This window comes from Rosa chinensis, chromosome 2 (assembly GCF_002994745.2).
Source record: "Rosa chinensis cultivar Old Blush chromosome 2, RchiOBHm-V2, whole genome shotgun sequence".
Taxonomy (NCBI): Eukaryota; Viridiplantae; Streptophyta; class Magnoliopsida; order Rosales; family Rosaceae; genus Rosa; species Rosa chinensis.
Genome location: NC_037089.1, coordinates 18919853 through 18942001, shown reverse-complemented (window position 1 = coordinate 18942001; position 22149 = coordinate 18919853). Strand labels below are relative to the sequence as shown.

Below are 22149 nucleotides of genomic sequence, written 5' to 3'. Positions count from 1 at the left end.
CCGCAATTATTTAAAAATATAGCAAGGCCCGGCCCGTTGACGACCCCTACCTGCAGCCATACTCGACTACCTGCAGCATCTCCACCCCAGAATCCCAGAACCGGAAATTTCACCACCGGAACCGGCCAAAATTCAACCGAACCGGCCACCGGCGTCAAGCACATCTGAACCGGCAGAAAAGAAAGAAAAAAAAAAAAAGGAAAAGAAAGAAACCTGTGCAGCCCAAGCCCAAACTGCTGAAGCCCAAGTCCAGCAGGCCCCAGCGAAGCCCAAGTGAAACAGCCGAGCCGCCAAGCCGCAGAATCCCCTGCCACGTCAGCATACACACAGGCGTCTAGTTAGCTCCCACGTCATCAACCGGATATGCCACGTCAGCGCCGCACTGCCACGTCAGCACCCCGGTCAACATTCCGGCAACTTTTCTGGTCACTTTCCGGCGACTTTTCTGACAGCTCCGAAACTAACCCTAATCTTGTGTTGTTTTTCAGGATGAGTAACCTGAACAAGTTGAACTTCGTTCCACTAGAGACAACTGGCGCAGGATACCATAGGTGGGTCCGAGATGTGCGCCAACATCTTAAGGCTGATGGACTTCTGGGAGCCATCCAAGAGCCTAGTCAGAACGTGGTCTCCATTGATCAAGCTACTACTTTCGAAGCAAAACAAGCTAAAACCATAATTCTCATGACAATGCACATGAATGACGCGCTCCAAAATGAGTACCTCAATGAGGAAGACCCAAGAAAGCTATGGGTAGAATTTGAGCAGGGATTTGGCAACGTTCGTGACTCCCTGCTTCCTGATTTAGAAGTGCGATGGCATAGCCTCCACTTTTGTGATTTCAAGTCTGTGCTTGATTATAACTCGGAAGCCCTTCGTATCAAGTCTCTGATGGAGTTTTGTGGCCAAGCCATAAATGATACGATGTTGATCGAGAAGACTCTCTCTACCTTCCCCGTCTCTGCACTGATGATTTCAAAGAATTATCGGATTGATGTAAATGAAGGACGTATCACAAGGTTTCATGAGCTCATTGGAGCCATAAACGTAGCTGAAAAGCACGACAATATTCTTATAAAGAACTATAATGCTAGACCCGTGGGAACTAAGTCTATTCTAGAGTCTAACTATAGTCGTGCCCCCAATGGAGGACGCAAGGAGCGAAACCCTAAGTGTAGGGACAATTCTGGACATTCTGGTCCATATATTCGCCCTAAAGAGGAAGGAAATCGCTGATAAATGCGTGCACGGAACCGTGGAGGTCAACGTGTGAAGAGGGAGAGAGGCGGAGCCTCCGACCATGGTGGTAACTCTACCAAGAGCATAGGTCGTCCAAATCGTGCCCCAATGGCGCCTCGATCAAGGGAGCCTGACCATAATGATGTTTGTTTTCGATGTGGATCAACTGAACATTGGGCCAAAACATGTACCGCACCCCAGAATGTTGCAAACGCATACAAGACGTATCGTGAAGCAAGGGAAGCAAATTACATGGCACAAGAAGATCAAGATGGCGATCTAGATCTAAGGGTGGAAGACTACAAGGATCAAGACCCAGAAACTGGCGATTTTGATTAAGTCTTTTTATTTTCCAAGAGATGTAGGCGATTGCCATATTACTTTTTATTGGATTAGATTTTCTTTGATCATAGAAACAATGATGTACTTCGTTGGCTTATGAATAAAATTTCGAGTTCTTTTCATTATGACTCAATTTTGATTCTGAGCATATTACTTTGTGACTACGATGACTGGGCCATCAATATTAATTCAAGGACATGGAATAGCCCAAGTTCCACTTGCCAAATGGCACCTTGATTACAGTTGTCACAGAAACTCTCTACGCTCTTCAGCCAACGAATTCCATGCGAAAATGCATGTAGAGAACGGAAATGAGTTCCTTTGCATCACCTCTAATGATTGCGAACAAAGACGCATCTTAGAGAAGTTTATGTGTCTCTCTAGTGGATTCTATGTCACTATTCGAGCTATTAATCCATTAAAGTTATGAGAGAAGATCTCTTGGATTTATACACATATTGGCTTTGTCACGACAGGATAGATCATCCTAGTCATGATATGATGATCCGTCTACAAAAGACTTCACATGGACATCATTTCTTTCGAGCAAAACGAAGCATGAATCAAAAGTTGATTTCTAGACTAAGTGTGACTGACACAGCTGCCTAGGGCACTGCCTCCGTCCACCACTAGCCTAGGGCTGGCGCAGTCCCTATCCATGACGCCATGGATGGCGTCCATCATGGTGATGACGCCCCAGGTGATATTGTAATCACCAACTTGCTTCACATAGCGTTTCGAACGCTCAGGCCTAACCAAAATACTCAATGGTTGCTTCTAAGGCCTCTCGCTCATTTTACTAAGCTCGTTCCTTAGGGAAATTAGGATTGAGACCGTCCTATGCAAAGGATATACCATTACTCATTCTGTTCTTACAAAGAATCCATAGGGATTTTGTGGATTGATTCAACCAACTTGCGGACACTTAAATATTTCATGACGATTGGTTGACACGCAAACACGCTGGTCACGTGTTGTGCCATTGTCCACCTATAAATGCTGCTTACGCTACACTCCTAGCACATATCATATAACAACAGGCTCACTCCCCAAATCATCATATTCAGTCACTTGGATTTGACTATGCTAGAGAGTTTACATCGAAAGACTTTCGATGGATATTGCAATGGGCTTGATGTTGGACATCACATTCCCATGTACACACCCAATTGGTCTCGCGGAAACGACTACGATGGTAGTCCGAACATTGGTAATGCGCACCAATCTTCTTACATCTGCTTGGGGTGATGAGATATCGCATGCAGCTATGCTAATTCGTCTACGACCTACCGCCACTCAATGTACCTCTGCGTTACAGCTAGTGACTGGGTACACGTCTTTTGTACTTACGCACATTTGAGTGAGCCATTTTTGTGCCAATTGCGCCGCCACAGCGCTCTATGATGGATCCTTACAGACGAATGGGCAACTACGTTGGATTTGAGACTCCAACAATCGTCCGCCACTGAATGCCCTTGCAAGGCGATCTCTTTACCGCTAGATTTGCGGGTTGTCACTTTGATGAGACAGTCTTCCCGTCGTTCGGGGGAGATAAGAACACAGATGTTCAACAGGAATGACAGGAATTGTCGTGGTCTGTCCCCACTATGTCTCATCTTGATCCCTATTAAAGTGACGAGATCACACAAATATGCTGCAAACACGCCTGCAAGGAAGGACGTCCCTACAAGAGGACGTAGCGCCACCCTACATGGAGGTAGACATAGCGCCAATGCCAAAGAGAGTGACACTCTGGCGTTACAGGCCATGGCCCCAGCTAGGATGCGTGGGAGGCCCGTGGGTTCGAAGGATACATTGGCACAAACCAATCCTTGAATCATCGACACTCAAAATCCGCCTCATGAGAATCTTCCAGGTTATGGTTATCATTGGGGGACACCTCAACTTCAGAACCTATTCCTGAGAATATAGAGCTCTATGAAACTTACACTAGTGTACATGAGACGTGGGATAGAAACTCCATCATAATTGATGATGTAGTTGCGTATTTCGTTGCGCATGAGTTCGTTGAGTCAGATGATATCGAACCACGCTCCGTTGATGAATGAATGCCAACGTAGAGAGTTTTGGCCTAAATGGAAAGATGCGATCCAGGTTAAGATGGATTCTCTAACGAAGAGGAAGGTTTTCGAGCTAGAGATGCCAACACCTCCTAACATAGAACCTGTTGACTAATGGGTCTTCGTTAGAAAGCGTAGTGAGAAAAAGATATGGTAATCTCGCCTTATGGCGCAAGGCTTCTCACAAAACGCCCTGGAATCGACTACGATGAGACATATTCTCTCGTAATGGATCTCATTACACTCCACTACCTTTTCAGTTTGGTAGTTTCCTAATAACTGAACATGCAGCTTACAAATGTGGTCACTACGTATCTCTATAGGGATCTAGATACGGAATATACATGAAGGTTCATGGTGAACTTCATTTACCCAAGTCAAGAGGTTCTAGACCACGGAGCGCGTTTACAATAAGGTTGAAACGCTCACTAAAGTGACTACTTGATTAGGAAGGGATATGCCCACGTGTTTCTATAACAAGTTTTGGATTCTATCGCGGTTCATGTTGGACATGATCTTCATTAGAAGCCTTTAAAGAGTTAAGGGAAACCGCTGAACACTTGAAATCCATAGTTTGAGATGAAGGATTTTGGGAGAACACGATTATGTCTCGGTTTAGAACTTGAGCATCGTGTCGATAAATGCTTAGGCATTTTGACAAGGTCAAACCTTCAAGCACCCCCATGATCGTCCATAGTCTTGATCCTGAAAATGATCCTCTTCGTCGAAAGGATGATGACGAAGATGTGCTAGAGGCAGGAGTGCCTTACTTAGTACAATAGGCGCATTATTGTACTTATCCCAATGCACAAGACCAGACATCTCATATGTTGTGAACTTGTTAGCTAGACATAGCTCTGCGCCAACGCGACGCCATTGGATTGGTGTAAAAGATATCTTTCGATATTTGAGATGTGCGATTGATATGGGCATGTTTTATCCCTACAAAGAGATGATGGATTCGGACCCATCACACACCAGGTACGCCGCCAACACTGGCCTGCGTCCACTATCCCCATCCCAAAACGACATGTGTTTTGGAAGGTTTTGCAGATGTTGGGTATCTCTCTGACCCACACAAAGGTCATTCCCAATCCGGTTAAGTGTTCACTATGGGAAAAGACCGTGACATCTTGGAGGTCTACAAGATAGACCCTAGTCGTTATATCTTCGAACAATGTAGAGATCATTGCTCTTCATGAAGTGGTTTGTGAATGTATATGGATTGGATCCATCATTACGCCTGTTCGAAGCAATTGTGTTTTGAAGTCTACCACAGATGAGCCTACGAGCATTTAGGATAATGCTGCTTGTTTTGAACAAATGAGGCAAGGCTACATCAAAAGCGACAAAACCAAGCTTAATCAGCGACAACAGGCTCTCCTCGAGATCAAAGTGAATTAGGTTCGATCTGAGGACAGTGAGGCAGACTTGTTTACTAAGTCATTGCCCAAATCCACGTTCGAGAAACATGTGGCAAGAATTGACTTGCGGAAATTATCTGAACTCCCATGATTGTTATCATTAGGGGGAGGTGTAGACATCAGGGGGAGATGTCTACATGTTCGTCTCGAATCGTGAAGGGTGTGTTGTGCTCTTTTTCCCCTTCGACCGAGGTTATTTTTGTCCCACTGGGTTTTTGTTACTCGGCAAGGTTTTTAACGAGGCAACGAGAGAAGCACCGCGTTTGGACAACACAAGGGGGAGTGTTTAAGGATATCTCTATTTGTGTTTGGTCCAAACTCTAGGTTACTTGACCTAGTGATAATATGATTTAATTAGAAGGATCTAGAATCCTAATCAATGTAGAATTACTTTCCTTGTATGATTGAGATTCTATGCATTGTAATCCTCTATATAAAGAGACCCCTATTATCAATGAGAATACACAGCGATTATCTCTCAATTTCTGATTCCCTAAAACATTTATGATATTTTTCTAAAATGGTGTATTTAAAGTATGATATGTTTCTAAAATGGTGTATTTAAAGTTGAATGTGTGATTAATGATTATTGTTGAAAATTGAAAGAAAAACCACTTGTTAAGCAAATAGAGGCACTCAATTTTCTACCTATTTTTCGTTGCAGGTGGAACCATCTTCCCTTCCTTATCCTTACCAAACATGAATATGTAGCATTCTCTCGTTCTCAAGTCTCAAATCCGTGAATTAAATGACACCTAATGATTTTCTCAAAAAGTTATATATATATTTATAAAAATAATCTTAAACTACCCCACTATTTTTAAAAAGTTATACATCAAAGAGACACCGAACTTGAACTCCAAAACTTTAGAGGCAATTTATAATAATCATTAACTATACATGTTATGAGCCAAATGTACCTATTCATCCATAATGAGACATTCAGCTACATAACAATCCTCTAAAAAATTCTAAATAAGATTGACTACACGCTTTAAGAACAATGAGTGAGTTCAATGACCAAAACAAAGATATCACATGTTTCTTGTTTCGTTACTATATCACAAAGAGGCATTTACGAAAAAAAATCTTTTTATTTTTTTATTTTTTTTCCGGAAAATACGATGAATCATGAATGTGTGCATTAAGCCATCTCTCATATAGAAAGAAACCGTGACCGACTACGATCAACGACAACAACCCTACCATTGGAGCATGCAAAACCCTGTTTACAGAATCAGTTACATGTCTTGACCAGAGTTGGTGGCAACAAAAAGGTGCATAAAGAAAAGGCTTCTGCAAGTTTTCATGACCTCGCTACTTGTAGTAGTACAGTTGTGTCTTCCCACGTGACCTCAGCTCTTTGCAACAGATGGAAAACTTGAGGTTCAGAAACTAGACGGGTCAGACTTCTTATATGGAAACACCAAGAAGTTGCCATTTCTATCTTTCCTGCCAAGAAACCAACAAAAGCGGGAAGGTAACTTAGAAAGCCTAAAAAAAAAAAAAAAATTCCTGCACACTCGTCCACACAGCCACCACTGTTTATATAACTTGGCGTTAGGGTTCAAACACACAGTTGTCACAGTCCTTTTCAATTTCGCAGCCATGGACGATGTTAGGGGTACCTCTGCTTGGGTCGCCAACCACTCTTCTCACGTCGTCGTCGACTCCTCAGGTACGTTTCTCAGAGCCAATGTCGTGTTTGGTGTTTGAAATAGGGGTTGAAGGGCTGTGTTGTTTTCTAATGTTGTTGATTTTGAGTTTTTGATATGGGAAGGGATTGAGAAAGTGGCGGAGACTATAGACGAAATTCCGAAGGTGAACTGGGATTTCGAAGGGATTCACTATTTTGACAATGGGCCGCTCACGGTTCAGTACCTCTTTGTGTTGGATGCTTTGAATTTCTGCTTTTGGCCAGGTACTTGGAGTTATTTGATAAATTCTCAATCTTTCATTATTTTGAGCTCTATTTATGGATGCCAGTAGTAGGGATTATTGGTTGTGGAGTATGGTTTTGCTAGTGTAAAGTATCATTATTTCCTGAATAATGGAGTACAAGAGGTCAATGGTGGACTCCATTTGGGCAATTATGAAGGTTTTCACACTGATTGAGGATGAGTGAGAGGAAGAGGGCAATAGAGATGTTTGGGAAACAGAGGGACTTTATTACATTACACAACAAAAAGGCTCTGTTTCTGTTTTTACTCCATTGTGTGACCTGTTATCGTTTAGTACCTTTTGCTTCCCGGTTTTTAAATTCCCTTTAAGCACCAGCTACCGCTATATGATCATTGTGTTCCAAATTATGTATGCTTTGGTTGTGTTTTTCTTTTTGTTCATATGGAACTTTACTTTTGACGTGCTGCCAATATTAGTACAAGGATTTGAATTCTTTTGTATCAAAGTAATATATCAATGTATGTATGTTGTTTTGTTGTTGCAGTGAAGTTTCATACAGTTACTCGTGGAACCTATAATAGTTAACTTAGTTCATAGAGTTAAAGCTGATTAGAATTTTTTTTATATCACTACCAGCAGACTAGAAGCTCCAATTTCATAGACCTAAGCTTACATTTGACTTGTGTTTATCAACTGAACTGAAAGTAAAGTCGTTTGCTTTATGAAAGGGAAATTAGGAATGTAAAACAAAGAATTGGATCTTGAAGGCTAGGAAAGCAAATTATAAGAGAGGCATGATATATCCAATCACCAATATGTGGTGCGAAAGGTGATTTTCATTCAAGGCATAAAAGAATATATTCAAGGTGCATGTCTTTTCATAGAGCATTAAGAGAATATAGCATTGTATATGCTCAGTTTGGGAAGGCTCTACACACACTTCTTCCCCCAGTATGCTAGGAGGCTCTACTGACTGAGAGGAAAAGGGGATAAATTAGGAAACTAGCATATACTTGCTTCAGCTATCAGCAACTTTCAGTAGTGCGAGGTTTTTCTACTTTTTCTAAAGAGATGTCTCATCCTAATCTTAAGTGAAAGTCGTTGACGCATTTTATGGTGTATCTTTCTTGCAAATTTCTGTAGTTTGATCCACTAAGTTCACTGTGCTGATTGTTTTTTGCTTTATCTAACTTTTTTTGTTTTTAACAGATGAGGACTTAAATTACGACAATTTGGCAGCAGGTCTAAAGGAAGCTCTACTGAATGACAAATCTGCATTTGATGCTGATCGTCTGCAGAAGTACACTGGTAGTGATCCTTTTTTAACACATATCTCCATGTCTATAGAGATGTTATTACAAATGTGCAGTATCACGTGCACACCCATCGGGATATGTCTCAAGTTTACTTTTCTTGTCTGAATGGGTAGATTAGATATAGAGAAGAAAAATACTGATAATAAGAGGAGACAGAGTTCAAATATTGGGTAGACTTTGGACTCCCTACAGAAATTTTAGCCCATGGTTCAAATCTGAGCTTTCTGTACACGTTTAGCACTTTATATGTCCTGCATTATTACTTAGGCTGTGCTCTTTTACTGAATGTTAATTTAATCAAAATGGTTTGTGTTACAAGGTCCTGAACTAAGGGAGCTGTTAAAATGGCCTAGGCCACTACCTTTGGAGGATGAGAGAGTTCGCTTGTTACATGAGGTGAAACTTACCTTTTAACATTTACTGAAGTTTTAGTTCTTTCATCTTCTCTCATTTTTTTAAAGACTTGACTTTTGATTTCTTTATTACTTGAGACTGAAACTAATGACGTGCAGCAAATTATAGCCATTATATTGTTAACTTCTGTGCTCTAGGTTGGATTCGAGCTTGAGAGAAGCTTTGATGGGAAAGCGTCCAATCTTGTGGAGTCCTGTGGAAAATCAGCTGTTAAGCTTGTAGCTATGGTTACTCGTCACTTTCCTGGTATCGTATTTAGGGTTGATCCTTTTTTATTGCTTTATAGTTTGCAGGGTTTATTCTCCAGGAAACAGGTACATTGACTACCAAAAATCAACTTTTCCAGGCTTTCGAGACCACTCGGTATACAAAGGCCACCAAGTATTCTTGTATAAAAGAGCTCAGATACTTGCTGCAGATTTATGGGGTGCATATGGTGGCAAAGGATATGGAGAATTTTATGACATTGGGTCAATCACTATTATGGCTGACTATATTGTTCCAGCTGTGCTTCGGCAGCTTGGTGTGCTCAAATATAGTGAAACCCTTGCCAGCATGATCGAGAAGAAAAGTGAAATAGATCCAGGCAGTGAGGAGGAAGTTGAACTACGAGCTTGCTCCATATATGCCGTGGAGAAAATGAAGGACCTGATCAGTATAAAATTAGGGAGGAAGGTATGGTTAACTACTATTACCTGGTTCAGTTCCATTTAGCTTGTTTACTGTTGTGCTCGGTCTGTAATCATTTTCTTCACGAATTTTTAGAATATTCTCAGGACTAGATTTGTTTTCTAAAAATTCAAATAAGTTATTTTATCAGTCAGTGTCTTGCGCACATCGTGTCTGATCCCAACAAGTGACTTTTTGTTCCTCTGCATTTGAAACTGGTTAAACATGTCTCATTTCCAATCTGTTGATTGTGATTATCCTTTCTGTACCCTCTTTAGCCAATCCCTTTCTCACTGTAGGATTTCTTTTTCAGGTTCTGAGTATTGAGTTAGACCTTTGGCTGTGGTCTTTTGGCATCCAATGTCCTGCTCTGCAACACCACCGAACGCTCTCTATTTATTATTGAGTGTGACTGCACCATATACCTAGGAAGTTGGATAACTTTTGGCTTTGAAGTTTCAGTTAGTGTTTGGAGGAGAAAGATAAACAATTTCTGGCATCCTGCTTTCATTTTCAGAAAGGTTGCGGCTTCTCAAATTTTGCAGAGTCCAATGTAGTTCCTAGCTGACTACTCTTTCTTCCATCTGTGTCACTTTTTATATGTTTTAGCAAACATATAAATTTTAATGGCTTTGGAAATGTGTCGGCAGTTTATTATCTCATTTCATGTTATCGTAGAATTGCTTTGGTGAGAGCTGGTGTTCATTTGGAACATGACTTTATTGGTGTTTTATAAGGCAATGAAATTTGGTGTTAATAGTGTATGTATCTCCACTTGATTTATAATCAGTAAAATCTACATGTGGAAAGTATTATCTATATTTAAAATTAAAGTGTCTGAAATCTGCCCCTTGAACATTAGTTCTATCACTTCTATGTTAACAATTTGGGTATCTGTTAAAAAATAAGCAAAAGAAATGAGGATGGATTATTATATTTTCATACAAGGTAGCTGTTAAGTATTAGATCCGCAATATATGAGAATTATGTCTTGTTTGGCCAGCTATCAGATATAGAGGTTTACTTGTGTTGGTAGCTTTATGATTGACAATCTGAATTCATACATGCATGTCTTAGTAGACATAATCGATATGGGCTCAAATGTTTGCTTTATTTCTCTGAGGACCTTTGACAACACTTATGTTGCTGAGCTAGGGTTCCTTGTCGTTGGCAAATTTCCATCGTAAGTACATTTTAGGACATCTGGTGTCCTCACTATCCGGGGACCAACCGGGACCTTGTTCGTTTTTGGTCGAATATCCTGTGAACATGCAAGATTTTCATTTTCAGAGAAAATGAGGTACGCATATCAATAATTTATGACAACAGTTACTGTTTACTGGATTAATGAGCTTAGTTTATTTAACATGGTATATATTTATTCATAGAAAAGTTGTTTGATCAATCAGAATTTAGCGTCTATAGATAGCTTAATTGATCAAAGTAATAGTATGTTTTTGTTGGAATCTTGGCCAGAAATAGATACCTGGTCAAAGATAGCTGTTGGGATTGCTAGGGTTGCAACAGCATTGGGAGCGTCGACTATTCCAGAAATTCTTCCCTCGCATGGACAGCATGACAGCAGAAGGTAGCTCTGATTGTTACATGGTAGGCAGATCCTAGATCAGCAACGAAGAAGACTACAAACATGGTTATTGACATATGGAGAAAGAAAAAAAAACCTGTTCTTTTGAGTATCCAAATTTTGAGAGGTAGTCGATGGCATTCAGTACTGCACGCTTGTAAGCAACAGTTGCATCTAGGTAGTGCTGCTTCCCACTCTCATCAACACTAATGCCCTCAAATACCAACCATTCCGAGAATCTTGGCTCGACGGGACCTATTTCAAAGATTGGATTCACATGAAGAGGGGTTGGCCCCATCGGTGTTAGGTATTCTTTCATTCCATCCCTTATAATTTCACACCTAATAACAAGAAATGAAATTTTATAAGGGGAAAGCTGCATTTGAGTGTTAAGATATTCATATAGAAATTTACACCTAAACATATATAAATGGCTTGGTATGTGTTTCAAATTAGATGTGAATGTTGAAAGCTAGCTACAATAAAGGCTAAGATGAGTGGTGAAATTTACTTGAGCTCCAGGAAACCACTCATCTCAATCGCACCACAGAATGCGATTTCACCATCTCCCTGTGAAAAGTGCATGTCACCAGTGCTAAGATTTGCTCCTTCAATGAATACCGGAAGGTATACCTTTGAACCTCTACTAAGATTCTTGATGTCACAATTGCCACCATTTTCTCTTCCTGGAATTGTTCTTGCGGCCTCCACTGCTATCTTTTCCCATTCGGGAGTGCCCTCTTTGATCTATGTAGGATGTAGCATAACAACAACGCGTTAGTATAACTTGAATTTAGGCTGCAGAATACTATAGCTTTCATGTAGCTCGCAATTCTCCTATAGGAATTTGGTCTTGTGGGAGGTTTTTCATTGTTAGTTTGCCTCCCTACAAGTTTTCAAAGTAACATACCCCTCCAAGGACGCAACCTTTTGTTGATGGTAGGCTAGCCAAGGGCCGTTGGTGCACAACCTCACATAGTTTCAGAGACTTGACTCCATTTTCCTCAAGTTCTCTCTCCCTCTTATTCCATATGTTCAAGAGTTCCGTTGATGGTGCTGTTCCAACTATTCCAGGGTGTGTTAACCCTGGGAATCTCACTCCTACGGTGCACATATAAGTATGTAAATAGCAAAAGTTATAGCAGTATGTGTCTGTCTTATAGGCTTAGCGAAACACTGGGGTAGAGAGTAGGAAAAGGAAATAGGGTGAGATCAAATTTACCTGGTATTTGAGGAGAGTAGGCATATATCCCTTCAAAATACCAAATAGCCTTGGTTGCACAAGGAAAATGGTCAGTCAGAAATCCCCCTCCATTTTCTCTGTCGAATGTTGCTGTGAAACCCCATTCATCTCCTGGAAGAGGACCCAAGTTGCATATCTCAACTACCAGAAGATCACCTGGCTGTGCTGGAATTCCATCCTTGTCTGAAATCCTAATCGGTCCGCTGAGATAATGAACCTGGAGCAGTTTCAAATATTGTTGACAGCTGACATCGTATAATAACCATACAATGTTCTTGTTCTTACTAATAGAAGATTATACATAACATAGTATCTTGTGATCAGGACGATTTTTTTCATTGGTTTTAAAATTTAAGGTTAGCATTAACTTTGTTAAATAGGATAGAACCATATACTTACAGTTGAGAGGTCTATGGTTTTTATGTCTACTGCAGAGTCATCATCATTAATAGCACCTCCAGTCCAGTCTACCATCTCTATTCTAAATAACTCACCGGTTTTGACTTCAGCCACCGGGGGTATGTCTGGGTGCCAACGGTTGTGAAGAGGTAGCTTTTGCTGCCATGGTTTGCTGCTTAAGTCAATAGGAACTGCTAATCTTGGAGTCCGAGGAGCCATGGATGAATTAGGGTGAGAATCAGGAAGCATAGGGATGTATGGTTTATACTTATGACCGGCATCTATTGAGGAATAGGAATGGCGTTGTTGATGTCCATACAAGTGTTAGATGACAAACTGGGATAGGGTGACGAATTTTTCCAAGGGTCCCAAACGACCTTTGAATAAAAGACAAATACAACATAACAAAGTTCGCTTAATTGATTGATCAAGCATTAGAAGTTTGCAGATTGATAATAAATGTTTCGATGTTTGTATGGAGATTGATCAAATTGCCTTGTTCATTTTCTTTCTCATATATTAAATAACTTAAGGTCTAACTCTTGGTGCTTGGATGAAAAACTTGGAGAATATATTGTGGACTACTGCTGTACTACCTAGTAGTGATGCTTCCTAGAGAATTGAAGTTGCAGCTGCTCGGTAGAACTACAAAACATGCAGAACACACCAAAAGAAATGGGGAACTCACAATTGAAGGATTGGCATTCTTGATGTCCTCGGCAGTGTATTCCTTTGTGATACCTCCCCGCTGAAATCAACCATTTCAACTCGAAAAACCTCTCCCACCGTAGCTTCTGCCACAGGTGGTATATCCGGGTGCCACCGGTTGTGAAGTGGAAGCTTCTGCTCCCGTGGCTTCTTTTTCACATCTATCGGCACAACCAGTCTTGCTCCATAAGAAGAAGCCATTTTTGGTCTTGTTGAAGATGAGCAATGGTAAGATGATGGATTGAAGATTCCTTGTTGTGGTTGAAGTGATGATATGCTGCTTTCATCATAGGATTGAAGTTTGACAGCCATGATAGGTGCCACTTACTCATCTTTTTAGTTTCACTTGAAGTGCGTGGTGGACCTTTGTGCAGTGATTGAAATTTTGTCACGATTTCTTTTGCTGGGAATAAAGTTTTTTGCCGAGGTTTCGGAGAAAATTTAGCCACTCGATTAGGAACTGTGCCTGTACTTAGGAAACTTTATCTTCATTAAATTCGTTCACCATCTTAGACTCTAATCCAAGTATCTAACATCTAAAAATATTGAAATTCTGTACTTTAGATGCTAATATGACTGTTTTATGGTCCAAAATGACTATGAAGAATGCTTTAGAGTCTAAAAGTAAGAACCATTTTGATTTGAGTAGCAAAGGCGATTCTATCTCAATTCTGCGGATGCTAATTGCGCTTATATTCTGTGATGGTCTAATATGGTTGCTTATTCATCGGCTAAGTTTGCGTCTGAACTGTACTGATCCACTATATGAGAATATAAGCTGCTCTTATAGCTTGAATCCATCTTTTGATGAAATTGCTTCTGCTATAAAAGAAGTGCTGATCCCATCATCATTTTGAGATTGGAATTGGCTTTCAAGCCAACCGCAAGTTGCATTCTGAGGACCCTACAAATCGGAATCTTTAGGATTTTGCCCACAATTTTCTTTATGATGACCTGAGCTTATGTTTTGTTCTGATAGGGAAATTGTTACCACCCTTTTACTCGGGGATGGTCCCAATTACAGCTGTTTGTAGGGTTTTTGTAATAATTTCATTAGGATTATGATGTGTCCACCATCTTGATTATGAATCTAGTGATGGTATCATTGGCATGACTAGTTTCATTAATTAGACTGATCATAAAGTTACTCCAATAAACGTGGTAAAGTGAAAACATGGTAAAGTGAATACTGTAAAATAATAGTCAACATCAAAGCATAAGATATGTGCAGTTATTATAAATCGCATGTATTCAGTGAAATCAAGTATTATGTTCACGTGAAGATTTAAAATTACGACGTTTGAGTTTACAGATTCCATGTAGTCACTATCTTGTGATGATGATCTCATTTTATCAAAATTCGTTCTCAAAAGATTATACTTTCCCAAAACTCCATCATACTATTCTAGAGGATGAAGTACCAAAATTCGCCAAACTAACGGCCAGAGAGTGCCGACCTCCGAAGATGAGATAGTGAAATGCATATGACCCTTGGTAGTTGTGAACTGCCTAGATATGCACCACCTGGATGAAATACAATTAAATTTCAATAGAATATATATTGGTGATTAACCTTATCTCCAAACGTCCAAAGGTTATTGATCACCACCAACTACTCCATGGACGTACGGAATTGGAGTTTTTGTCATCAAATGGACCTTGTATCTATCTATCAGAGCTGAAACGATTGAAGAGCTTCTTTGTTTTGTAGCGGCGAGTTGCGACTGACGAACATACAGAGACTATAGGATAGGTATAGCTCAGTCCCCACCTCAAAAGCCACTATTTTGTTGCGGCTGACCAGATCAAATATGGGAGACGCGTTAGTTCTAATTGGTCCCCTGATATCACCATTCACAGATCTCCAAACCCAGCAAGCTCTTATATGATGTGCTAGCTAGATAAGTTGAACGATGTATAGTTTTAGTTGAGACCTTGGGAGAAACCATGATAGAGCCGAGTCGAGCTTGAATTTGAGAATAATCGTTCCAGTATGAGAATTGTTGAGCTCATAAAATTTGAGAAAAATCATTAATCGCAGCCGAACTCGACCGTGTTAGTGTTCATTGCAGCCCGGCTTATTTGTGATTTTCACTATGTCACTTGTACTTACATAAATATTTGTCTAACCATAATTAGTTATAATGAGCTACGCTCATACCACCGTCAGCGGTACCAACAACCAGCAAGAGTGTGATCTACGGAAACACTACCAAGCGGGCTACCACCTAAACGCTGCCTCAGCCCGAGATCACCGCTGACGCCCCTCGCCAAGGTCACTTCGCTGAAACATCAAAAGCTAGAAACTGAAGCACGTCAGTCCCACATTGAAAACAAGGAAGAGATAAGTCTCTCCCTCACCTATAAAAAATCAACTCATATCTCCTCATTAATTACGCATTTACTACTTACCTAACGTTATTCTATCAACATAAATACATTGACTGACTTAGGCATCGGAGTAGAGAAGACCGCCAATCGCAGTCTCCTTCTGACGCCCTGTGTTTTTTTCTTGATAGGTAGCGGAAGTGTTACGACCTCTTCAGCAGCGGTCCAAGTGTAGACCAGCGTTAAACAAGATCTAGTTACCGCTAAATCTCAGACATTAACATTGACGCCATCTATGGGAAAATCCCTGCTAATCCAAACACTGCTAGCGGAGCTCCTCATTGTCAATTCTCAAAGGAGGAACTCGCACCAGCGACACGACCGCCACGCGGCGTTGCAGTCAAGCTTTGCTCCTCCGAGAAAGAGTAAAGGGGGACATGTCAACAAAGTCTTCGACGGCCCTGATCAGGCGATTGACCCCCGGTACTTGGGTATCAAAGATTAGGCTCTCTACCTAATACCCACTGCTCCACGCAGCTCCCCTCATAAAACAAACATCCAGCCAAACGGAGACCTATCTTAGCCGGGGAGTGGGGGACTCCCTGGGGGGGCCTAGCAGAGGCCCACCCGAAAGGGTTTAAAGTTTGCTCAGAACAAATCCATGGTTGACAACACACTGACGCTAATTAAACTCGGCAAGACTAGCAAAAGTAACGCTTCAAAACCACTAGGCAACTCCCCAACCAAGATAGCTCTCCTTGACTAGGGACTTGGGGGATTTATACTTACATAAGCATTTGCCTAATCATAATTAGCTATAATGAGCTACGCTCATATCACCGCCAACAGTACCAACAACCAGCAAAAGTGTGACCTACTGAAACACCACAAACGGGCTACCACCTGAACGCTGCCTTAGCCCAAGATCACTGCTAATGCGCCTCCACGCGCCACGCCAAGGTCACCTCACTGAAACATCAGAAACTGGGAACTGAAGCACATCAGTCCCACATCGAAAACAAGGAAGAGATCAGTCTCTCCCTCACCTATAAAAGGTCTACTCCTTTCTCTTCATTAATTACGCATTTACTACTTACCTAACGGTATCCTGTCAACGTAAATACACTGACTGACTTAGGCATCAGAGTAAAGAAGACCACCAACCGCGGTCTCCTTCAGACGTCTTGTGTATTTTACTTGACAGGTAGCGGAAGTGCTGCGACCTCTTCAGCAGCAGTCCAAGTGTGGACTAGCGTTAAATAAGATCTAGCTACCGCTAAATCTCAGACATTAACATCACTCAAGGTGTAGCCTGATTAGATGAATAGTTCAAAAGCCGAAAGAAAAGATAAACGTGATTAGATACAGTCATCTACACAATGTTTCCAAGTCAGGCTGAAAATGACCCTATCCAATGGCTGAGGAAACGTTGATCAATTACATAAACCTACGTACAGAGCACAATTATGTACAGCCACTCAGCTGGGTCCAGCTTATAGTATAAGTAATCAACGATCCAACGATAGTAGGGAGTTAGCTAGAGTTTAGGGTTTCAGACATAAACGGTTTGGATAATGAAATATAAACTGACAACATATTAATACAAAAAATGAATGAAATAAATAAATATCCACCCAAGAAGTTAACCGAAACATGCATTATCAAAATACGATAATCTCCCATTGGCTATTAATCTGGTGAAGAATGATAGCTAGAGTGAGTTTAGAAACTGAAGGGCTTGCTGTGGAAGAGGTGAAGCAGCTAATGGGTTTACTCTCGTTCATAATTTTTCTCATTGACCGCACAATTATAACTTCACTGCTTATTTCACTTGCTCAGTTTGCAACCTAAAATAATGGTAATTAGAGGCCAAGCCTCATTGGCTCATAAATCATATTAAAGAAGATGCACTTATAACCGATTATATCCTCCTCAGTATAATAATATCGTGCGCGTGAGAGGGATTGATGTTCCGAGTTTGAATTTGATCGGGCTCCAAATGACCTTTCAAAAACATTATCAAAAGTTCAAAACACGATAATCCCCCGTATAACAGATTAGAGGGTCAATGGTCTCTCTGTTGCTCTTGTTCTGTGGGTTTGCTTGGAAATTGTCGGCACTTGCAAGTTGGAGGGTGACAAGTTTCATGCTCGTACTAGTGGATAAGGACTCCACCTCTTCACGTCTGCCCAGACTAGGACAATCCCTCACATTACTTCCCTAATTCTCACGCTTCTAATTATTAATTTCTTCACTAATGATCCGTATGAACAAGTGAATTACATTGCATATACAGGTAAATCATATCTGGGCATGTCTTATACTTAAAGTATCATACGTCACTTAGTTATAAATATCTAATTGAATGTGACACACAATTAAAACTTTCGGTATGTCGATATGAAAATTATAAATGTTTGACAAATATTGTTGCAATCTTAATATTTGGGGGATAAGGTCCAAAATTATCAATCAAACTATACATACATGTAAAAGCATTCACATGGCCTACTTGTCCAATTGTGTAACACGTCTCCTTCACTCACTCATATATGTTGACATGGACGAACCAAAAATTTAAGTTGAGTGGGGCTAAGTTTACCTTATGATGCTATCAAGTTTTCCTAAGTTCATATAAAGTTTATTTGTCGTATTTTGACTTTGATGAGTTCGTATGGATTTAATAGCTTCATGCAGCAAAACTATTCTGTTAGCTTCTACATCTACTCAGTACCCAGGGCATCGGTGCCGGTAGCATCAAGATTTGACTGAAATTTCAGTTTGATTGATTTTTCGTTAGTAGTTTGGGACTTGCGGCTTAGCTTCTTTTGATTTTCTTTGTGATTGGTCACAATTTTCAAAATATACGTTTTGTCATTTCAGGAAGTACAAGATTTTGCTTGTATCAATCTTTTAATATTTTTGTATTAGCATGCATGTATTTACTCAAATATAGTTGTTTTTCTCATGCAACTCTAATCTTCCCTCTATCTTCATGCATTTACTTGTTTGTATACACTAAATATATATAAGATATTTTTTTCTCTAAAAAAATAGGGGGTGCTGCAGCACATCCCAGCACCCCCTTGGTTCCGTGCCTGTATGGTGATGTAATGTGGACATGTTGGTACACAATTGGTAGAGTTGTCGGTTATCAAAATTGCATGTCTTTGCCTACATTTGCTCGTACTATTGATGCATCTGGCGTTTGGTGTCTATAGTGCATGAAACGCATCTCGATATATACCAGATATAGATAAACAAGGCTATGTAATCTCCACCAATCTACCATTATGGATTATATGATGACAGGGTAAAATCTTTATATGGTACTCGAATTATCACAAAATTCATTTTTTGATACCTATAAATTTTTAGAGAGTCTAATAACACCTGTAGTATCCATTCGTTAGCCCTTTATACACCTTTTTATATAAATATATACGTAATTGCTCTATATAATTAGCGAGCCGAGATACTTGCAGTTGAAAATAAACCTGCTTCAATATCTTATGTAAGAAGGATATATTAATTCTGATTTAATAGTTTTGGAATCAGATGGTTTCTTCTCGCAGCCAAGTGAAATGAACCTTCTTTGCTTCTCCTATATTTTAAGGAAAGAACTGTATGTTATGTTTTCAAACCAGTACTATAATTTGATACCATTACCTTTTCTGTGGGTAAAGTACTTGTATGCGGCCACGATAAGATTCCACAATCAACTTCTGATTAGTTGCTAACTTCCGTTGTAGAATCAATAATTGATAACATCAGCTCCAAAGTCTTTGTTTTTGTTTAGCTGTAAAATGGCATTACAAAATTCTAAGCATCTCCAACGATAAGAATTATTTTTTAGTTAAATTTAGCTAAAATTATGAAATATATCTATTGATAGCTATTTATAAATAATATACTATATTTTATCGAATAATAAACTGACATGTGGACAAAAGAAGAGAGAGAAATATAACTTTTGTTTTAGCCATGCATGATTCTTTAGCTAAATATAACTAGCCAATTTAGCTAAAGCTAAATTTAAATTAGTTATAACTAGTCTATTGGAGTTGAATTTTGCTTTTAAAAATAGTTATATATAACTAAAATTTGAATTTAACTAGTCTGTTGGAGATGCCCAATACAACAAAAATTAATTATGAGACGAGACTCCATTTGCGATACATAGGAGTAATCACACCGTTCCGATATTTGTGCAGAAAAATTTGAGATGCTTCGACTAAAATTATTATATATTGAAAATGCATATTAATCTACTTCAAAAGAGATGTTGAAAGTAATTGAGTCGGCCTCAATCGTAATTTTTTATTTTATTTTTTATCCATTAAGCTAGATAAATGGTGAATAACTCAAAGCTAGCTTAAGCACTTATTACTACCTTATTGGCATCAAACAGTAACCTGAGAATAATTGCAAGTCAAGTCCATGATATTAAACTCTTAAACCTAGCCACTCTTTTGCTCTGCTAGGGTTTTCGAAGACCTCCCTATCTTCATAATACTTGCATTCTTCCACCATGACGGATCCTATTTCCAATCTCGCAGTTGCCTTTGCTCTCAATAACAAAGCTTACGTTGACCTCGAATTGGCTAGGGAGGCGGCTTTGCACGACAACCACCATTACATGGTGAGACAGTTTCTCACACGGCGGTCAAATCTTGCCGGTTTCATTGGTTCGATGTCAACCATATGGCGTATCCGCGTATGCATGGAGGCTTATCAATCAAATTTGTTGGGAATCGATTTATGTTTCAATTTTGATAGTGAAATAGATTGTAATCATTACCTACATGGAGGATCATGGTTTTATCGTAACATCATGCTGCTACTAGCTCCGTATGACAGAATCTGGGATGTTGAAACAATTCCGATCCATTCCCTCGAACTCTGTATCACGCTACTTTACGTAATAAGCTCTCTCTCTCTCTCTCTCTCTCTCTCTCTCTCTCTCTCTCTCTCTCTCTCTCTCTCTCTCTCTCTCAAAATCTATCTATCTATCTATCTATATGTCTATATGATTGGATCTGCAATAAGTAGGGTTCTGAGGCTTGACAATCTGGCGTTGAAACGCAAAGATGAGGAGCAGAGAATCAGGTTGATTGTTGATACCAGAAGAAGGTTTAGGGTTTTCAGAAGCTTTTCTTTATCTGCATATATTGAAATGGATGTTTCGATTATGTATGAGAAATTAGAGCCCTGTTTGAGCACCCAACTGAGGACTGTGATTGGCTCTTTGTCAAAGAAGAGGAATCACTCAAGTCTGCAGCTCCGTTGAATGCCATGGCAGATTTGACCCTATTTGCAGTTGCAGGCCCATCTAGGGTTCCATTTGGTAGCAGCAGAGCTGATGCAAGCAAGCCTCAAAGTTTTGCAGAAGTTAGGGTTACGAATCAAGATGCTAGGGCTTCGACTGGTACATGTTTTCTGTCTCCGGAGGCGGTTGAGCGTGATCCACAACATCAAGGCTAAGAGGCCTTTATTTTGGAGCATCTCAACTCCAACTTGCAAGCTGTCGAGCTATTGCAGAAACTGGTGAAACCTGGGCCTCCTTCTGTGGAGCCTTTGGTTAGCAGTATATTGCATGGTTCACCAAGTGAGAAGTTTATTCAAACCTGCTAACATGGTGGTTTTACATGCCGGACTTTGAGATTAATAAGGCCAAGGAAGCTGCTATCATAGTTAGTGGGCAGAAGAGAACTGCAGAGCTGTCACTCATGCATCCTGGTAAGAAACTGTTAGCATTACCAGCCCTGCTATGACTGGGGTTGATGAGCTCTCTTTGGCTTTACCTCAAAAGGATGATTGTTTGATCATCTCTCCCCAAAAGAGGAAGCTACATCGCCCTAAGGGTTCAAAAAATAAGGCCAAAGTTTCTACTATGGAACTTGAGAAAATTGCTCAAGTCAAAGTCAAAGGTCGGAAGAGATTTCTCAAGCTTCTTAAAGAAGAAGAGGTAGTGACACCTCTCTTGTGAGAGAAAATATTGATCAAGCTGAAGAAGTGATGCCTTTAGCTGCTGAGAATGCACCAATTGAAGAAGTGATGACTTCAATTGTCAATATGGGGATGCCTGAGGTTGTGAAGGACTCAAAGGATATGGTGGAGGAGCCATCTGCCATTGAAAAGGGCTTGATTCTAGTTGAGGAGGTGATTACCTCAACAATGGAAAGTGAGGCTGTTTTATCTTCTACATGAGTGGAAAAGATTGACAAGTAGCTAGTAGCTTCGTAGGTAGTTTTATTTAAATTTGGAGTTATATAGTTACTTGTTTTTGCGCTTCATTTCGAAAGGTAGGTGTGCTTAGAGGTCACTTCTCTTTAGTGTGCTTGTGTGGTGTACTTTGCGTCATGGCTTTTTTCTGAAGGTCCTATGGGTAGGCCATTATTGTACTACTTGCTGAAATGCATAATGAGATTGACTTTTTCAACTCAAAAAAATATTTCATTCCTCCTCGAGCTTTAATAGCATCTAATTATATTTTTAT

General features: G+C 40.0%; 2 protein-coding genes across 2 annotated transcripts; one reads left to right on the top strand and one right to left on the bottom strand.

The window, feature by feature from the left end:
• The first annotated feature begins 6233 nt into the window (after positions 1-6233).
• Positions 6234-10149, top strand: LOC112186883 (queuosine salvage protein). Its single transcript, XM_024325435.2, has 7 exons — positions 6234-6764; positions 6867-7007; positions 8198-8296; positions 8624-8700; positions 8856-8964; positions 9065-9393; positions 9701-10149. Exons 1-7 carry the CDS (start codon positions 6695-6697, stop codon positions 9791-9793), a joined length of 918 nt encoding a protein of 305 aa, XP_024181203.1. The 5' UTR covers positions 6234-6694; the 3' UTR covers positions 9794-10149.
• A 169-nt stretch (positions 10150-10318) lies between these two features.
• On the bottom strand, positions 10319-13672 carry LOC112186882 (formamidase-like). Its single transcript, XM_024325434.2, is given in 8 exon segments — positions 10319-10648; positions 10874-10981; positions 11070-11313; positions 11484-11719; positions 11883-12073; positions 12195-12432; positions 13303-13361; positions 13364-13672. Coding segments are annotated over 8 exon segments (1470 nt in total). The 5' UTR covers positions 13635-13672; the 3' UTR covers positions 10319-10525.
• Between the last annotated feature and the right edge of the window lie 8477 nt (positions 13673-22149).